General features: G+C 41.1%; 1 protein-coding gene across 1 annotated transcript in view; it reads right to left on the bottom strand.

Annotated features, from left to right (window-relative positions):
• Positions 1-213: 213 nt before the first annotated feature.
• LOC140429611 (fibrillin-2-like) overlaps positions 214-20,665 on the bottom strand; it is a 496,823-nt gene continuing 476,371 nt past the window's right edge. The window contains exons 62-65 of the mRNA XM_072516854.1: positions 13,248-13,367; positions 6,364-6,595; positions 3,203-3,374; positions 214-1,892 (exon numbers count right to left, since the gene is read on the bottom strand). Coding sequence (XP_072372955.1) covers positions 1,518-1,892; positions 3,203-3,374; positions 6,364-6,595; positions 13,248-13,367 — 899 coding nt within the window. The 3' untranslated portion in view covers positions 214-1,517. The remainder of the gene's footprint in view (positions 1,893-3,202; positions 3,375-6,363; positions 6,596-13,247; positions 13,368-20,665) is intronic.

Here is a 20,665-nt window from a genome sequence, read left to right as displayed (position 1 = left end):
ATTTTCTTGTAGGAGACAGCAGAGGTTTACTGCCAATAAAGAGAGAAAAAGAACTATAAATGCACGTCAGAATAGGGCTTTTTAAACCATAGGAAGGGGGTAGATTGGTGAGGACACAATATTCTTAAAGGGCAATGTCACTAGTCTCTGGTCATCCTCCACAGTGAGACGATGGTAATATTCTACTTGCATGCACAAGCTCGACAAATGCAGTTGGTTGCACATGCCACATTTATTATTTGGTGCTCTCGATGAGCAAGTATATACATTGCTCCTGGTTTAAACCTACACGTGCTTACAAGTAACACATTTAGTCACTTAAAATCTATATAACCCAAAATAATAAGCTTTATTGTAAGAAAAGTTGGCCTACTGATACTCTCAAATCTACAGGATAAAGCATCCCATAACAAAATGTTCCTTTTTCAGTTCTTTTTTTTTTAGAATTTTATACAAATCTTTCTTCTCCCTTCTAAATAAAATGCCATTTTGTGCCAAGAAGTCTTCAATGCAAATGCGTCTTTAGACAAAACAGATATGTATTAAAATTAGGCTCATTTCCTTGCTGTTACAAACAGGGAGGTACTAACTTTTACAAACTCAGATTTGTTTTCTTGTATTTTCACAAGAACCAATTGTTGACCAATATACCCCTGATATAGAACACATTTGTACAGTATATAAAAAGAAGACATTACAATCTTCGAGTTAGCAACTAGCAGGCATTCAATGTGCACACATTATCTTTTATACATGAAATACAAATGGAAATATAAAACGATGTAAAATGCTGCACAAATCATGATGTACTGAAACAGAGATTCCAATGCCAGTTACTTGCTGATGAGATCTAGTTTTTGGTTGTACAGTACGCTGACCCTGATAGAATAAATATCATTAGCACCAGTTTTCTGTACAAGCACCATGAAAGTACACATTTGCTGCTGTCTTTAAACATGCAGGTGAAAAAATATAACCCATTTTGTTCTGGGCTCTGGTACCAGTTATCTATCAAATATTGCACCACTTGAAAGGGAAGGATTTGTGGTGATTGAAATGGTTCCTCTGAGAATGCCCTATCGTATACAGTACAGTCTGACTTAGCATTGCATATTGATATTAATATGATATGAACAGTTACATAATATTATCTGTAATCCAGAGAAATGGCTCATTATGTTGCTATTGGTCTACATTATTAGAAGCCATTTACACTCACACACACACCGCACACACACTCTCATGTAAAATATGAGCTCACTGACTGAGGCGATTGAGGTGATATTAAATATACAGCAACCATGACTGAGGTTATATGGAATACTGTTAACATGGCAGTGTGGAGAAACCCATTTATGGAAAGAAGGGCCATGCAGTCTTGGCGAGAACATGAAGATACAATGTCCATAATGTAGAATCACAGCCCTTGACCTGTGAAAACTTTTTGGAAGCGGACATATTTGTGGAGATAATTAAAGGAATAATTTTGAATAGAAGCAATGCAAGTCTCAGCTAGTTTAATGAAGCTGGATCTGTAGTCTCATTTTGAGCGCTTCTCCCAGCTCACCAAGGAGGTAGTCATTGTCTTTTTTATCTTCAAGTTTCTGCAGTGTTTTTTTCTTATACAGAGGAATACTGGCGATTTCCAGTGTGTAAGTACCTTCCAGAGGCCTCCTCTTGGTCAAATGCAGGAAGCTCAAACCATCCTTTTGGTGGATACGAAAGTAGTTGTTGTCATTTCCGTAGGAGATAACATAGCGAACGTGATTGTAGAGTGGTTCAATAGCTGGCACAAGTTCTAAAATATGATTCTTGTGGTGCAACTCTGAGATAGTTAGATTCATTTTGACTGGGTTGTCCATATCCAGGCTAGCCAAACTAATCTGTTGATCCTAGCATCAAAATAAATAGCAAGAGAGCATTAGTAATTAGTGCGTATTAGCATGGTTAATTTCTGTCACTGGGATGCCTCAAAATAGGCTGCAAAGAGAGTCAATGTTTGAATGCTCTCTGGACATGAAATCCCTTGATTTTGATGGATCCATTAGTGTACATTTTTAATTTCCTTTACCACCAAGTGACCTGGGCCGTGTAGGTTTCTAAGTTTCATTTGTGGCGGGTTTTGCTGAAAGTTTCCTGCCGGCTCTGCCAGCACGTTCCCCATCCCTATCTACCGACACTTAGGGCGCGATTTTCCCAAAAGGAAACAAAGTCCCCTATCGAGCATGTTTAGCTGCATGTTTCCCGACACTCGCAGTGCCGAGAAACACATGGCTATTCAAAACGTTCCGCTTTGAATAAGGGTTCTGAATAGGGAACACACAGCCAAGGCCACACATAGCCCCATTTTGTACAGTGGGGAGCTCCTCTCGCCAGAACTCCCCAATGTAGCGAGAGATCGGGCCGCCCCGATTTCCGAGGCCCCCAAAACGATCCCCCGCCCAAACGCAATATAGGAGCCCCCACCAACACACATGCCGGACAACCCTGGCCCGATCGCGCACAATAAACCAGCTTGGCACCTTGGCAGTGCCAACCTGGCAGTGTCACCTGGGCACCTTGAAAGTGCCAGGCTGGCACTGTCAGCGTATCCGGGCGGCACCAGCAGTGCCAGGGCACCACCCTGCCCAAAGGGCACGCAACTGGGAGCCTCTGATCCCCTTGGAGACCCCCACAAATACTGTTCCATCTGGTCCCCATTTGTGGAGACAGCTAGTCTCATTTTAATATGCAGTTTCCCGAGGTACTTGAGGCGTTGGGATCTACCCCCTTCGCCTCGGAGACCTTGAGTGAGCACTGTTCAGTACTGGTCTCCACAAATGGGGACCGGATGGAACGGGACTCATGGGGTGTCCCAGGGGATTGGATGTCACCAGGTGCATGCCGTTTGGCCAGGGTTGTACCCTGGCACCGCTGGTGCTACCTGGGAACTTGCACACTGGCAGTGATAGCCTCCCATAGTGCTTTGAGACTTGGGGTGAGGTTAGGGGTCGCTTTGGGGGCTCAAGATCAGGACTCCATTTAAAAATGGCAGCATTTTCTCTCACTACACTGAGGAGTTCCGGCGAGCACTCGCTATGGGACTTAGTTCCCATTTTGTTAAATCCCACCCAGAATCTCTAAATCCTTAATTCTAATTTAATTTATTTTATATGAAGGCAAAAATGTTACTGTTCAGTTTATTTACAAATGAGATAGTTACCTGTTCAGGCTCTGTACTATTGGCACTTCTTCTCTTTCTGCCACCATTCTTGGAGTAGCCATTGATTTTACATTCATAGCAAGTTTCATGTGATAAAAGATTTTCATCATCAGGATCTCCACCAAAAGGCAGATATTGGCCTTTATTGAATCCCATGCCAGAGACACAATGGCTATGGAGTAGATTATAAAGGAGATTAGAATTCAAAACAAGGTATGGAATTTAAAATCAGAACTGCTATTATGAATTTAATTTTAACTGATTCAAAACCTATCCACTTGTAAAGAGCCAAAATTGGGTCCTATACTTCAGTTAGTTATAAACATTCATTTCTTTCAACAGTATTTGTTATGCTATTTCTGTTTCTTTTTCTCTCACACTTCACTCTCTTCCTTTTGCTCTGTATCTGTCTCCTGGTATTGTCTAAGACCCATGCGAGTAGTGTCAGTTGCTAAGCCTGGGTCTTCATGTTGCTTGTAACAAATGTTAGCAAACTCACTTTTGAGTTGCAGGTAAACTACATGCAATTCAGGCAGTGGGAACTGGCAGCACAGCCTTATTGTAATATTTAAACAGCTCCAATATATTTACATCACACATTAAAATTTTCGGATTAATGTTTGGCAAAATGTTGGTCAATCAGGTTAATTCAATCTGTAACTTTGGCTCCTGACCTTGGAATTTCCTCCCTAAACTCCTCTGCAACTCCCTCTCTTTATTTTATACCCCTCCTTGAAACTCAACGCTATGACCATGCTCATGCTCAAAAGGTCGGCCCTTTTAATATCTCCTTTTTTGGATCTGTACCCATTTTCTTGATTATGCTTCTTTGAAGCTTTTCTATGTTAAAAATGCTATATAAATCAAACTGTTGTGGTTATGGCCAGGAATTGGTGCATCTGGGTCTTGGCCAAGTTTGCGTCTGTTCCAATAGACTCCTGCTGATTTTATACCAGTAGTCTGTTGGAACAGTCATAGATTTCTGGGTCCTGCATATTACTGTCAGCAGAAGAAGTACAGGTTTCTGTTTTTAAGACATATTAGGAGTAGTACAGTGCTTTGGGCTAAAAGAATGAGGCAGAGAAAAGGAAGTTGGTTGAAGTTTGTATTTGAAATTGCTAAATCTACGTAAATCTCTTAAACGTACAAAATAAATGTGACTTTACACTTCGATTTTTCTCACATAAAAAATGAACAGTGTACGTCTGGCAAGTGTCTACCAACTTCGATTCCATAAAAAGAAATAAATTATTTCAGAACCACATGAATATGTTTCTATTCTGTCGGCTCATGTAGACCTCTTCACTAAGTTTCAAATATCACGTTTCCCCAGTTGTGAAGAATTTGATTTATGGCATAAATACAAGAACAAATACTGGGACATTGCTAATAATGTGGAAGACAGCACCAAACATAAACAGACTTTCAGAATGGGGAGATAAATAGCAAATTTAATTCAGTATAGGGGAGCATGAGGTGAATCATTTTGGGAGGGAAAATAAAGAGTTCATGTACTCTGGATGATTACCAGTATGGTCGCAGGTTTGCTTCTTGCAATATCACGACAGGGCCTTACACTGCTTCAGATGTGTGGTCTTCACTGTCAGCCACATCTTGTGCAGCATAATTTGAGGGAAGGTTGTACCCAGTGCATCACTTGAGCAAGCTAGGAGACATTGATTTAGCACCATCCTAGTGTCATATAGTTCATCTTTCTGATCTGATGCCAGGACCCCAAATTTGGGCAATAAATGTGCAGACAATGAGTTCACTGTTCACTCAAAATAAAACATTGGCCCTGCACTAGCATTACCAAAGGACCAGGCACCCTAATTGCAGGTAAAGTAAATATTTTGAACATTCTTTTAATTAAAGGGTGACTGGAAGTACTCTGCATTTTGGAGGCGTTGCAGTGAGCTCCTCGAATTGCCAGAGTTACACCCTTACTGGGGGAGGGGTGGGCTGTGACTGGGGTAGAGGAATAGGTGATCTGTCCACACAAAGGCTGCAGCAGGGGCTGTGCCTCTGTGTCTTTAAGTTGCCGGGGACATGGAGTAGAAACTGTGGAGAGGGCAAGCTCCACATCATCCCCTCCACCAACTTGCAGCCGTACTCCTCCGTGTTCCTTGAGAGTGACAGGAGGCAGTCTGGCAGGCTTATTGATGAACCCAGTATTTTAGTATTCATGCCTATGCTTATGTCCTCCTGAATACTGTCACATGGAGGTCTTCACCTGAGTCCTTTGTAGCAGTTCTCATCTGCAACGCTGTCCTCCTGTGAGCCGGCACATGAACAATCCTTTATCCTTGCACTAGCTGCACACCACTCTTGCCTGGATAACTCACCGGCTTCTGACCCCGACTGTACTCTAACCTCCTTGATATGTGCAGTTCCAGTGGCTGAACTGCTGGCTGCGAGTATCAAATCAAGTGACAGGGCCGCTTCATGAGAGCTTTGCTGTTGGTTTCCTTCCTTCTCCTGCGGTTCCTCTGATTGGGGAGGCCACAATTCCTGGGTGCCTGAGAGCAGGAACGTATAAGGGGAAGGCTGGTGTGAGGAGAGGGGGTTTGGGATGGGAAGGAAGGGGCTCAATGGTCACACCAGGTAGCAGCATGAGGGTGTGCTGTGAGTGAAAAAGTCCTATGAGAGGAACAGGCTATCAGCGATAATGTTCTGAGCAACACTGGATACCGCGGGCCCTGTGATGCAGTGACCCATCTGCTCTGTAGGGTTCAAGAGATGCAGATATCCTTGCCCCTCCACTCTGATGCACTCTCATGCTTTCCTGCCTGCCTCAGCAGTGCCCAACTCTTCTTTTCAGGCTGCTGGCAGGATATCGCTCTGGGTGCTCACATTGGCTTGCTGATTCCCTGGTCAGGCCGTTGTCCTTAATTGGATGGCACACCCAGTGGAGGGTTTCTTATTTGCTGTGTCCAGGAAGATCTCAACATTGTTAAGGCAGCTGCCACCACTGCAGTCAGAACCTGCATTTGTCTCCAGTGGCAGAAGATTTCAAGGATGGAAGGGTTCCATCCATTGAGTTTGATAGAAAACAAAATATAAACAAATAAAAAAAAAGATGGAAAACAACTTTTCCAGTTCCACCTTCTTCATATATTACTGGTTCTGGTTAACAATGCATGCAGTAGCTGTGGTCTTACCCTTGTCCTACTCTGTAATATCCAGGTGGGCAGCCACAGAGATAGCCTCCTTCTGTGTTTGAGCAGCCATATGAGCATGGATTCTTGTAGGATGAACATTCATTCACATCATGACAACTAGTGGCAAACTCGTCAAAGTTATAGCCAGAAGGGCAGGCACATTTGTAACTGCCAAGTGTGTTGTAACAGGTTGCAGATCCACAAGAAACTGGATTGGAGCATTCATTTTCATCTAAATGGAAAAGATGTGGCACTTAGAAAATTTGTAAGTTGTAATACAAACTTGCCTGCTCTGATGTTTCAATTGACCCAACCCGATTCCCAGTCACAGTCCTAGGACTGAATTCTGGACCCACTTACCTCAGGGCTGCTGCTACACAAAGAACAACCCAATCTTCCACGACTCTTCACTCGTTTGCTGTGGTGCTTTACAGGATCCATTATACCAGAAATATGAGGTTCAATGTCTGGAAACTCTAGTTTCATCATTTAGATACAGGGAATGAACCCTTTGCTTCCCATGCGCTAAAAACTGGGTAAGTCAAATGTCTGGACATGTGCCGTTAACCAATAAATAAGTACATTTCCTTTATTTATCCAGCAATGTTATTCCTTTGGCTGGAATAAAATAATTGGTTTGTTTCATTGGGAAAGCCTGTACATTCAATAACATATAAATGTTCATTTTTTCTTGAATATGCACCAATATGTTTACAACCCTTCTATTGTTAATGCAATATATATGAAATATATACTTTAATGTTTATGTAGACTAGGTAAACCTAATTTTCAGTAATCTTGTGAATGCATACAAAATAGATATGTCAAGGGACTAATGAATCATCATAATGTGATAGAATTTATATTGAATTTGACAGTTTTTAGCAAGACTAGCATTTATTACCCATCCATAATTGCTCTTAAATGAGTGGCCATCTAGGTCAGCTCAACAGGCAGTTAAAAGTCAGCGACATTAATCTGGATCTCGAGTCACATATAGGTTAGGCCAGGTCATTCCTAAAAGGACATTAATGAACTAGGTGGTTTTTATGACAATCCAATAGTTACTGATAGTAGCTTTTTATTCCAGATTTATTTATTAATTAATTGAATTTAAATTGCCCAGCTGCTGTGGTGGGATTCAAATTTATGTCTTTGGATCATAAATCCAAACCTTTGGAGTACTAATGCAGTTGCATAATGACTATGTTACTCTCTGAAACAAAGGAAACTATTGAAGTATAAGGGGTGAGTTGCTTAAAGTACATTAGGAAGCTGGATGAAGAGATATGATGATAGATAAGCAATGGTAAATATTTAAAGAATTAATTTATTTTTTGCAACAAACATACATTCCCTTAAAGAAGAAAAAACCCTCAGGAAAGTGTCGAACTGTGACTAACAAGTGGAGTCAAAGAGAGTATTAGATTAATAGAAGAGGCTTGGAATGTTACCAAAAAGCATTGTATGCTTGAGGATTTGAATATTCAGCAAAGGATGGCCAAGAAATTGATAAAGAATGAGAACACCGGTTCAGAGTAAAGTAGCTAAAGGCATTTTTAAAATTTACAAAGAGTTATGTTGAAAGAAAGATATCAGTAAAAGCAAACATGCAGAGCCAGGAGAAAGTCAGAATAAGGAAAAGGAAGAGACATCAAATAAATATGTTGTAGCTCTTTTCTCAGTCGGAGACAAAAAAATATATTCAGGAAGTGATGGCTGGGCCAAAGGTCAGGTGAAAATGAGGTGCTTAAGGGAATTAGTATTAGTTTTTTTAGTACCGGAGAAATTATTGGGGCTAAAAGCTGACAAATCACCTGGACCTGATAGCTTCCACCCTTGAATTTTAATAGGTTGCGACAGAGATAGGAGATGTATTGGTTTTGATTTTCCAAAATTGTTTTGATTTTGGATTGTTTCCTCTGCATTGGAAAGTAGAAAATGTAACTTTGCCACTCAAGAAAGGAGAAGGTAAACAAGAAACGATAGATCAGTTAGCCCGACATCAATTGTGCAGAAGATGTGAGAATAATTTATTAGGGACATGATAACCGGCCACTTTGTTATGATTAGCAGGATCAGAATGAGTTTATGAAATGGAAGGAGCGTTTGGCAAATCATTTGAGATGTTCTTTTTGAGGATGTAACTGCTGGATGGATAAGTGGGAACTAGTGGATGCAGCGCATTTGGATTTTTAAAAGAACATTCAATATGTTGCACAGAAAGGTTATTACACAAAATTAGATCTCTTGGGATTGGGGTAATAATGTATTAGCATGGGCATGGATTGAAGATTGGTTAATGGATAGAAAGCAGACAGCAGGAATAACTGGGTCATTTTCAGGTTGGCAGGCTACAACCCATGAGGTACCACAATGATCACAAAGCTCAACTCTTTGCAATCTATATCGATGAGGGAAACAAATATGTATTCAAACATGCTGATGATACAAAGTTAGGTGAGAAAGTAAATATTATGGGGAGCAGACAAAGTGGCTGTGTAAGGATGCAGACAGGTGAATGGAAGGAATGTGGCACATGGAATATAACATGGATCTGTGAAGTTCCACTTTGGGAGGAAAGATAGAAAAGTAGAAAGAAATTTAAATGGGAGGTTTATATTCAGAGGGACTTGGGTGTCCTTTTATATGAATCCCATAAAGTAATAGACAGCTACAGAAAGCATTTAGAAGAGATATTGAACATTAGCTTTTATTATAAAGGAATTGGAGTATAAGAGTGTACTACTGCAATTGTATTGGGACTCAGTGAGACTACATCGGAGTCTGAGTTTTCGGGACAGTGGTGGCTCGTTTAGACATCCCCACCAACTCCAGCAGGCCCAATGCCATTTCATGCTTTAATGAGCATTGACTGGCAGAAGGTGGAACTTCCGCCCATCATTGGGATCGGCTCTTCGGTCATTCCAGAAACAGCACTGCAGTGGCCAGAAGAGGCACTGCTGCTAGTTGCCTGGAACTAAGTGCCGGTAATTGGAAGAAAACAGGGGTTTTCTGATAGAAGTGCCACCCCTCTCCCCGCCTAATATCAAATTTGTTCAATTTCAGATTTACCCCCAAGAAATTGAAGCTGTGTGGGAAAAGGCCATTAAGTGGTCGGGTCTTAATTGGGACCAAGTCGGGTTTCTCATCAATGAAATTTCACACACGCCCCCGCTCAGAACCTGCTGGGGGGGAGGGGGGTAAAGTTCTGGCCCTGTAGTAATATGCACAATTTTAGTTTCCTGACCGAAGGAAGGCGACAAAGGCTCAACAGAACGAGATGATTGCCCTATGAGAAGGGATTGAGTAGCCCTATATTCTCTAGTGTTGAAGAAAAAGAGATAATACCATTGAAACAGATAGGCCAGAATCTTATACCTTACAGGAGTGAGCACGGAAGTGAGGTGATATTAAATCAGGTGGGACAGCAGAGGGTGTTATGCCTGTCGCCTTCCTGCCTCTGTAGAGGCAGTAAAGGTTTAAGTTAGGAATAGCCTTTCCCATCCTTGGGTCAATTGGGCCATTAAAATCTAGTGGCCTCGCTATGAGCTTGGCAGGGGTGGGAACCCCCCTGATTCCCGTGGAGGGTCCCCAGCACAACAGGCTATTTCCGTGCGATCCCTCCTGCCTGATTAGGCCTTCAATCCCCGACCCAACTTAACTGAACTCCATGTCTGCTCTGGGGACGCTGGTCCAGGATTGCTGCAGTCCCAGCAGTGCCACTGCTCATAATGATACTGCTGGGTCTGAAAAGCTGTTGGTTCTCTGACTGGCTGGCAGCTCTTGGAGGCGGGACATCTGGCCTCAGATGGGTGGAAGCCAAGTCTTCAGGCAACTAATTGTAAAATAGAGTTGTGACTTCCAGGGCCAGTGGAGATTTTTCAGATGGTGGTACCGCAATATCCTGCTGAGCAGGAGGGGCCTGGCCCATGATATTTAATGGCGGAGCAACTCTACGTGCCGAATGGCCTATTCCTGCTCCTATTTGTTATGTTCTCATGAAATGGGCAATTCTTCTGGAACCTTTGCATCAGGCAGGTCACAAATGTTTTGGTTCTGACATTTAAGAGATTAAACGGTGAATGTGTGCAACTGTATTGATTGATTTGAGTCAATATGGATGTTTATAATGGGCCCAATTCTTCCTAATCCCCCAAAACTTTGAATTGAGGCCTCCAGGTGGATCGGCGCAATCCAGATCGCAATCCACCCACGCATAGAAATTTCTATGGAGCCAGGGATGATTTGCGCCGACATGTGGTGTGGGATCCGAAGATGCTGGCAAGGCCATATCCTCAGAGATCAGGGTGCCGTTTTTAAAGGGTTTGCTGGTCTTGAAATAACCCTATAGCCCCTTCTTGCCGGCAAAGACCACCCCCACAATCATTGGTATCAGACCCTCCCCCCCTCAAAGTGAGTGACACTCCGCTAGTGCTGACCCGCCAAATCCCCCTTGACAGTGCCAACCTGGCAATGCCATCTGGAACCCTGGCACTGCCAGAGACTGTCCAGCCAATGAGCTGTGATCGGTTTATCACCCTTTCTGTGCTAGATCCTGATCATGTCTGCTGCAGCAACCTTCCATAATCACTGATTTTATAATAATAATCTTTATTATTGTCACAAGTAGGCTTACATTAACACTACAATGAAGTTACTGTGAAATCCCCTAGTCGCCACACTACGGCGACTGTTCGGGTACACTGAGGGAGAATTCAGAGTGTCCAATAAGGATGTCCTTTGGGACTTGTGGGAGGAAACCGCAGCACCCGGAGGAAACCCAAGCAAACACAGGGAGAAAGTGCAGTCTCCACACAGACAGTGACCCAAGCCGGGAATCGAACCCAGATCCCTGACGCTGTGAAACAACAGTACTACCCACTGCGCTACCGTGCCGTTACCATACTGTTTATTTCCACTTCAGCACACCATGCCCTCTCTCTTCAGTTTACTACCTCAACCTCTCCCTCATACAAACGCCCGCATCCATATTCGTGTCACCTCCCTGAGGTGCAGTCGCCCTCTAGTCTTCAATTGACTCACAGACAAGGTTGTAATTTGTTCAGGAGCAAATGCTAACCACAGCATAATGTTTTTTAAAATTAGGATGCGGGAGTCCACACCGAGTAAAAATAAGAGCAAAGTTTAATTTACAAACATAATGTTTACACCCCGGGTGGACCCCTACCGGGTACTTCTCTGGTCGGTGTCTTACTGGCCGACTTTATATACACTGGGTAAGTGAGATAGCCCGACCCTAGTGGGGAGCTCATACTAGTGGGGGAAGACAAGCATTCCTACCACGTATAGGCCCCTTGCGGGGTATTGCAGTTACATTACTAGACTAGTAATCCAAAGGTCTGCATTAATGATTTGGAAACAGGAGTCTCAATTCCACTGTGGCAGCTGGAGAATTAAAATTTGCTTAATTAAATAAATCTGGAATAGTACCAGTCGGCAACCATGAAACTACAGGATTGTTGTAAAAACACATCTGGTTCATTAATGTCCTCGAGGGAAGGAAATTTGCTGATTTACATGCTCTGACCAGTACATGACTCCAGACCCACAGCAATGTGGTCGACTCTTAACTTCCCTCTGACATGGTCAACTAAGCCACCCAGTTTCATTCCAAAAGGTGGCTCACCACCACATTTTCAATGGTCAGTGATGACCACATCCCATGAATGAATGAAAACAAATCGTGAAGGAATGTTGCTGGCATAGCTGCCTAGTCAAACTATATTATCACAAACAACATGTTAATGCATCACAGCTGAACAGAATTTCCTTGATGGAGTAATGCTTCATATTTAACTCATTTGTGTTAACTCTGCTTTGTAAAGTGAAAACAACCATTTAGCAGGCTGCTGAACATCTGGTAGTGGCACAGCAAATTTAAAAAACTACTTACCAGTTAGGTTTCAATAACACAAAAGTACAGAAAATAATTGTGTACAGCAAAACGATTGATACCCAAAATATTTTTTTTCCTGGCCTGTTAGCAGGTCTGTTATTACATATGAAACTAATTCAAGGGGGCTCCTCGCCAAGAAAATAGATTGCCTGTAATTGTTGTGTAATCCATTTTGTTTCTGTAAGGACCCTATTAGTCATCATATCCTCCCTCCCATTGACCCCCTCTGCCACAAAATCCTAGTTATACAGTGAAGTCTATAAAGTCAGGGAAACACATCCACCCAATGCAAAGCAAAGACAATTTTGCCTGTAGTAGGTTCTACATGTAAAAATTAGTTCTGTCTTGTTCATTCAGTCTACATGCCAAATTCCAGGAAGATAGGTGGAATTAATTTCATTGAGCTACAAAAAAATAAATTGTGAACCAAGATTTTAGTGAACCAAGAGAAATAAAGAGGAAAATAATGAAGGGTCACGAGGCATTTTTTTTAAGCTGCAATATTTGAATTTTTTTCCGCATCGATAGAATGAATGCTCAGAAACCCAAGGTAACGTACTCTTCCTGTTCACCTTATGTTTAACATAATAAATGATGTAAAACCCCGTGGGTAAGGATAAACGGCAAACTCTCCTATCACAAATGTTCATATACCTCAATAAAGCCAATGTAATCAAGCCACCACATTTATTTCTAAAAACTGGAAAGGACTGAATACTGAACAATGATCCTCTCAGGCTAAATTTGAAGTGATGAAAATCACCACTGTCCATTACATTATAAAGCCAGGAAGCCATCTTTTTAGTAATTCAATTTAGTAGAAAATAAATGATTCTTGTTATTCTTTTTGCATGTTGAAAGGTTTTGTGTGCTAATTTAAATTCTTAATATTTAAATAATAAGAGTGCAGACTTTCTGAATACACCGGAAACAGTATTAGCACTGGATCCCTCATGATGCTCACCAACACATTGGTTCCACTGATAGTGCTGCATGTAGCCTTGAGGACAGCTGCACCTATAACCTCCCAGCATGTTTTGACAACCGTGCTGACACCTGTGGCTTCCGTCACATTCATTCACATCTGCAAAAAGACAAGGCAATTGAGAACAGAGTGAGGTTTTCCATAAGTTCCCATTTTATTCTTTCTTTTCCTGAACGTGCTGACTCATTCTGGGGTATGATTCCAAATGTGCTGGCAGGCCTCCAGTATCTTTCCCAAGTGACCATTTTTCACGTTTGAGTCTAGACACTGAGCACTGGCTGGTGTATTGCATCCAAGCCAAGTCTGATTTGTATTCACCAACATGCATACTTCTCAGCATGGGTCACTGGATAGTAAAGGCAGAGTGGGTACTTTGCCGAACATTTTCCCCCTTCGTAGCCAAATGGCACTGTTGCCAGTTTTAACACTCCTACAGTCAACTGAGATTAGTTAACTCAGTACTGTTTGAGAATCAAATCCAGGACCTTTTTTGTCTGTATAACATAGTATCATGTCAGGCAGTGCATGTATCCACAAAGCCACTAGGACAGCTTAGATCCCATTTTTAAATCTGTGATTTAGAAGGGGTTACTTCTGTGATTATACGTAATTGAAGTATTCAATCCTACTTGTTCCCAGCATGAAATAATGGGCACTAAAATAAAAACAAAATACTGTGGATGCTGAAGATTTGAAATACAACAGAAAATGCTGTAAAATTCAGCAGGTCTGGCAGCATCTGTGGGGAGAGAAACAGAGCTAAATGTTTTGAGTCCAATATGACTCTCTTCGGAAGACTTGAAATTTCTGTTTCTCGCTCCACCGATGCTGCCAGACTTGCTGAGTTTTTCCTGCACTTCCTGTTTTATATCAAATAACAGGCCATCATTTGCTAGCAGAATTATTGTGAAATGAATGGCACTCATTGTTATTTATGAACAAACACTATAGCAACTTCAAGCAAGTGAAATTCTGCAGTTAAAAGTAGAAGTCCAAAGATTGCTGTCTAAGAGGCACCACTCTGCCATTAGCTTCATTAGAACAACACATGGCTGGGCTTACCCACCTTTGAAATCCATTAAATGGAATAAACTTGCTGTATTTGAGCGGTAGATACAAACTAAGCTCACCATAGAAAGTTGCATTTTGCCCATTTCAATCTAAGCATCCTCTAAGTGCTAATTATTGCTAGTCAACACTTCTGTGGCATTGAAAATAACTATTACAATTGTGAAGTCTACTTCCTTCAGATTTTAATAGTTGTTGAAGATTTTAAGAATGCAAAATTTAAAATCTTCTTCTGATTTTTCCCTTTGTCTTTAATTCTCTAATTTAATCCACTATTTCTGTCTCTTTTCTCTCCCTCTTAATCCAAATTTTCCTCTTTTCCTACCTAATTTTACTTTCAATTCACTGTCACAATCCTTCAACGTTATTGGTTAAGGAGATGTGCTATAAATGAAAGGTTTTATACAATAATTATATTTTGGGGCTGTCTCTTTAGTTCAAGGTAAAATGGAGGAATGAAGATGGTTGTGTAATCTGCTTCAAGTTCTGGTCAACAATAAGCTTGGGTGACTTGCCGGTGATTGGGGTGGGGTCGCACAAAGTTCTCACACCTGAAAACAAAGGCAAGAGCAGCTGAGCAGACGTTCTGGCTTGGACTTTTATCCTTTGGCGGGTAGGGGAGCACATAATGAGGCTTGGTTGAGAGCCCAGATATCTATTAGAATAACAGAACACCTCCTCCCCAGTGGAGATGGTCATTGAAAGCTCAGGCTCTCTGTAGGCACTTTCACAATGTCTGTTAACATAACCCAAATGATTTCAAATGTTTGTGGTTTTTGAAACTTCAAAATGCCTGGCTGATTGATGCGTTTCTTACCCTGCAATCCATAATATTTTTCATAGGAGAAAATGATCAATGGATCACATTTTTTCAAAGCCTTAAAACATTTTTTTTTTTACAGATCCTGCTTCAAATTGTGGTGTTCATTTGTTCTCGATGTATGTGGTCAATAAGCATGGAAATGCCAGAGCCTTACATAAGGGACATGAGCAGATACAAGGGGTGGGTGGAAGGACAGAGCCTACATACGGGGTATGAAAAACCTGTGGGGTGTGTGGAAGGGCAGAGTCTGGCACAGAAGGGATGTGGGGGGTGGATCAAAATGGCAAAGCCTTGCAAAGGGGCCATGAAGGGATATTGGGGGGGGGGGTGCAAATTAGCATAGGAGGACATGAGGGGACCGTTTGAATGTACCTTATAAAAGGTCCTCTCATGCTGACTGTGGCTCACGACTCCTCTAGGGGGCCATGAACTATGATTCTTTAAAAATTTGTCCGATTCCATGCAAGTGTTAGAGCGATATGAATATTGGCAACGGAGTGGCCAGGTCAGGGATGCTAGATGCTAAATTCGGATGTGAAGCAACCTGCATCCTTTAAAGACACTCCAAAAAATTGTACAATTGTAATGAGGTTAAGAATTCCTGAATCAGGACTTGCCCACCATTTGTAAAGGGCTCCCGAGTCAATCCGAGTTAGTGAGTATACGGTACTCTCTCTCGGAGATTTTAGGTGGAAAGAGAGCGAGAAAGTGAGGTCTCAAAGGAAGACAAAGGACTGCAACAAATGTGATCAGCCGAGAGGAGAGTGTGGCCTTTCTGTGAACAAACAAAATGCAGGAGATAAGGCAGTCTCTGCTTGAAGAGATGCATCCCATGGCAATCTAAGAATTCCTAAGGATGTATCCTGACATGGGTAAGGGAAACAGAATCATTAGAATGGGCTTTACAGTTGGTAGTTTATTTGGAAACACTCCAAAAACTTGAGAGAACTACATGTTAAGGTTCACTTGATGTGATAACTCAATGAAACTAGTAAAGGCGAACCCCGGTCCAAAATTCCCTGGTTGCGGGAAAGATTTCAGTCGATTAGAAAAATGCTAATATAGTGCCCTTAATCAAAAAGGAAGGGAGGCAAAAAGTAAGAAACTATAGACCAGGTAATTTCACATCTGCTGTTGGGAAATAGGTAGAATTCATTATTAAGGAACTAATAGCAGAATATTTGGAATGTCAAAACGCAATCCATTAGAGTCAGCATGGTTTTATGAAGGCTAAATCATGTTTTATTTGCAAGAGTTCTTCGACGATGTAACAAGCAAGATGGATAAAGGGGATCCTGTAGACATAGTATATCTGGAATATCCAGAAGGCATTTGATAAGGTGCCGCACAAAAGGTTAATACACAAGTTAAGATTACATGGGGTTGGGGTAATTTATTAGCTTGGAAAGAGGACTGGCTAACCGACAAAAAGCAGAGAGATGGGTAAGAGAGCATTTTCCTGCTTGGCAAGATATAACCAGTGGGATGCCACAGGGTTCGGTCCTCGGGCTCCAACTATTTACAAAACATATTAATGACTTTGATGCAGAGATAGACAGCATTATAGCCAAATTTGCAGATTATATTAAAATTGTGCGATAGTAACTTGCAGTAAAGAAAGAAGAAATTTACAACTGGATATGGATAGGTTAGGTGAGTGGGTGAAAATTTGGCAGATTTTGTTTAACGTGGATAAGTGTGAGGTTAGCCATTTTGAGCGGAAAAATAGAATGGCAATTTATTATCTAAATGGAGAAAAACTTCAGAGTGTTTCGGTGCAGAGGGATCTGGGTGTCCTCGTGCATGAATCACAGAAAACCATTACGAATGTACAGCAGGTAATAAGGAAGGCTAATGGAACTTTGGCATTTATTGCTAAAGGAGTAAAATATAAAAGTAGGGAAGTGTTTCTGTAAATGTACAAGGCATTAACGAGACCGTACCTGGAATATTATGTACAGTTTTGGTCCAATTACTAGACGAGATTGTAGTTACATTGAAGGCAGTTCAGATCAATCACTAGATTGATTCGAGATGAGGGTTTTGTCTAGGAGATCTAATTGAAGTATATAATGTGATAAAGAGGATTGACAAAGTATACATAGAGTGGATGTTTCCTTTTGTGGGGCAATCTAGAATAAGAGATTATAGTTTTAGGATAAGTGGTAGCAGATTTAAAACAGAGATGAAGAGAAATTACTTCCCTCAAAGGGTCGCAAATCTATGGAATTCACTACCGCAGAGTGTGGTGGTTGCCGGGACATACTCAGTTACTTTAAGGAGGAATTAGATAAATTTTTGATCAGTAATGGGTTGAAGGGTTATGGAGGACAGGCAGGAAAGTGGAGTTGAGGCCAAGATGAGATCAGCCATGATCGTATTGAATGACGGAGTAGGCTCGAGGGGCTGAATGATGTTGGGCTGGTTCTTGTGAAAACTATTTTGCAGAGAGCAAGATGTAAAGTATGACTTTATGGTATGGGGTTTCCAATCATGTTATAAGTTGAAAGGGAGATATATTTTCTGTAGTTTAATATATTAATTGCCTATTAAGTATTGTTTAGTCACTGTTGCTTTTAGTTTGCTTGTTACAGTAAATGTTTTAAAACTTGAAATCTTTATGTGAGGTTCCTTTGAGTTGATTACTGGGAATTCAAAAAACTTTTAAAAAATTATCGGTCCATATGGGGATCATAACAGATGTTTCCCCTGTTCACACAGTCTCAGGCATCTGGTTTCCATCACATGAACAACAGGCATTGTTAGATGATCTCATGTTGAAAACAAGATATTTGGCTGACCAAAAAGACCACTGTTGATGTCGGAAATTCTGTTTTGTAGAAATTATTTAAGCTCTATGTCGGTCCTTGCTAACTTACTTGAGTAACACAGCAAGAGTCCACACAACAGATGCTTGAGAACCAATGACTGACACTGGGCAGGATTGGTGTATTTTGATAAATCTCACATGGTAACCAAAAATATACACATTTCTCATATTCAAGCATTTTAAAACAGGACAACAAAGCAAGGCTGTCTAGGAACAAATAAAACATAATTAAAAGGGACAAGTCCATCCACTTTTGAATGATCTTAACCTGAACTCTCTGCATTCTCATTATATCCCTCAATATCTTCTTACTCTCTAACCATATCTGATTATCTTGAGGACTCATTTGGACTGTCTACTTCAATGACCTCTTCGGTTACCATTTTCTACAAATTACTTCTTTTCTTACTCCAAAATTGCCAGTTTTACATTTGTGAACTCAGCTATTTAAACTTTTTATCTTAAGTGAGCATTTTATCTGGAGCAACTTTGTCAATTTCCTTCATGTTCTTGCAAATTTCAGTTAGGTCACCTAAAGTCTCTTTTTTGCCAAGGATAATAACTCAGCCTCCTTACAACTTTGACAAATCCCTTATACAGCATGGTGACGATTATGCTGAAACTAATCCAGCCCCTTTTTCTTCATCTGCTAATCTAATAGCCAATTTGGCAAATTAACAATTGGAAACAAAATGGAATCGCAACAGCATAAAAATTGCCCAATACATGACTGATCAAGCAAAAACAGAAAATGTTGGTTTTACTGAACTGCTGACTTGCCTTTTTCTTTCGAGACACCAACTGATCCACTGTGTATTTTGCATTATTTCTAAATTTGTTTCAGCTTTCCAATATTTTCAGATTAAAAAATAAATGACAGCCAGCATTACTTTGAAGCAGATAGTCATTTCAACTGCAAGTTTCACAGCCTTTAGGGGCGTTATGTTTATTCCATTGCCATTTTCAGCATAAAGTCAGGGTCAAAATTACTGAGGAAAACTGTCAGTGACTGTCTGAAATTAATGGAAGTGAAAACTGGGCAGAGTCTGTAATAGGTGATTTGCCAGTGTACATTCAAATAGTGCAGGCAATGGATGAGAAGAAAGTAGAAGGGAGAAGAGGAAAAAGGTACAATATTTTAGATATACGTTCGATGTATGATTCAGTGCAATTGAATTAAAACAGATCAGTTTTCAAACCAGTCCCTTCCTCGGTAATATTTTCTCATCACATCTGGTCCTAACTTCAGGCTTGATTGTGATACACTTATTTCTACACATAGTCAATTAACTTGTCAACACTCACTGCTCAGATTCACACATAAAGAATGTTCGCTTGGGCAAGATATCAGAGGGCTAGTAGCTCCTACGGAATTGCACCCAGCTGATTTAAATTGCCTAAACATGAGAAGTGTGACTCTGATGAGACCTTTCTAAGATCGGGTGTGTAGTTCCATGTTTCTTCCAACATGCATCAAAGAGACACTGAGGTCAGTGCTGAATTATTTTAATTTCACTTTTGCCTTGCGCGATGTGTCGCTTCATTATTCTGAGAATGGTTGTCCTGGGAAACAGGGAGGATTTAAAATCAGAACAATTTCCTTTACGATTTGTATTTGCGTTGACTTATGCTTTGGACAAATATGCTCCTTTCTTTTCAGCATAACTGCCAAGTAGGCTTCAGCCAGCTATAATTTTCTAGAACGTTCTCAGTTGACCTTTGGGTGAAGTACTGGTTATATTGTAACAACTAAAACAAAATTCCCTCCTTGCAGCTCTAAATCAAAATCAAAGTTTTTGCTTTAACTCAAGACAAAATGTAAAGTAAAATAAAATGTCAAACTGCCTTTGGGGATGATAATGCAACTAGACTGATGGTTGGTAGGCCAAAGACAGCTGCAAACAGACATTAAAACATTACTTTAAAGATTTATTTCAGAATGGTAGAAAACCTTAAAGACTTCCAGAAACTGTTTTAATCATGTTCCCCCCTTTTCATTATATTCATGGAACGTCTGTGTCACTGGCGAGGCCAGCATTTATATTGCCCTTGAGAAGGTGGTGACAAGTTGCCTTCTCAAACTGCAGCAGTACATGTGGTATAGGTACACCCACAGTGCTGTTAGGGAGAGAGATCCAGGTTGTCGTCCTAATGACAGTGAAGGAATTGCGATAGTGTTCCAAGTCAGGATGGTGTGTGGCTTGGAGAGGAACTTGCAGGTGATGGTGTTCCCATACATCTGTTGCCCTTGTTCTTTTAGGTGGAAGAATTTGCAGGTTTGGAAGGTTCTGTTGAAGGAGCCTTGGTGAGTCGCTACAGTGCATCTTGCAGATGGTATGCACGGTTGCCACTGTGAACTGGTGGTAAAGGGAGTGTATGTTGAAGGTGGTGGATGGAATGCTAATCAAGCAGGCTGTAGTGCCCTGGAGTTTCTTGAGTGTTATTGGAACTGCATTCATCCAGACAAGTGGAAAGTGTTCCATCATATTCCTCATTTGAGTCTTGTAGATGGTGGATAGGCTTTGTGGAGTCAAGAGATGAGTTATTTTGCACAGACATCTCTGCCTCTGCCCTGTAGCCACAGTATTCATATGGCTATTTCAGTTCAGTTTTGGTCAATCGTAACCCCAGAATGTTGAAAATGGGGGAATCAGTGATGGTAATGATATTGAATTT

Source organism: Scyliorhinus torazame, chromosome 9 (assembly GCF_047496885.1).
Source record: "Scyliorhinus torazame isolate Kashiwa2021f chromosome 9, sScyTor2.1, whole genome shotgun sequence".
Lineage (NCBI taxonomy): Eukaryota > Metazoa > Chordata > Chondrichthyes > Carcharhiniformes > Scyliorhinidae > Scyliorhinus > Scyliorhinus torazame.
The sequence above is the reverse complement of the archived record's forward strand: the minus strand, read 5'-3'. Positions and strand labels throughout refer to the sequence as shown.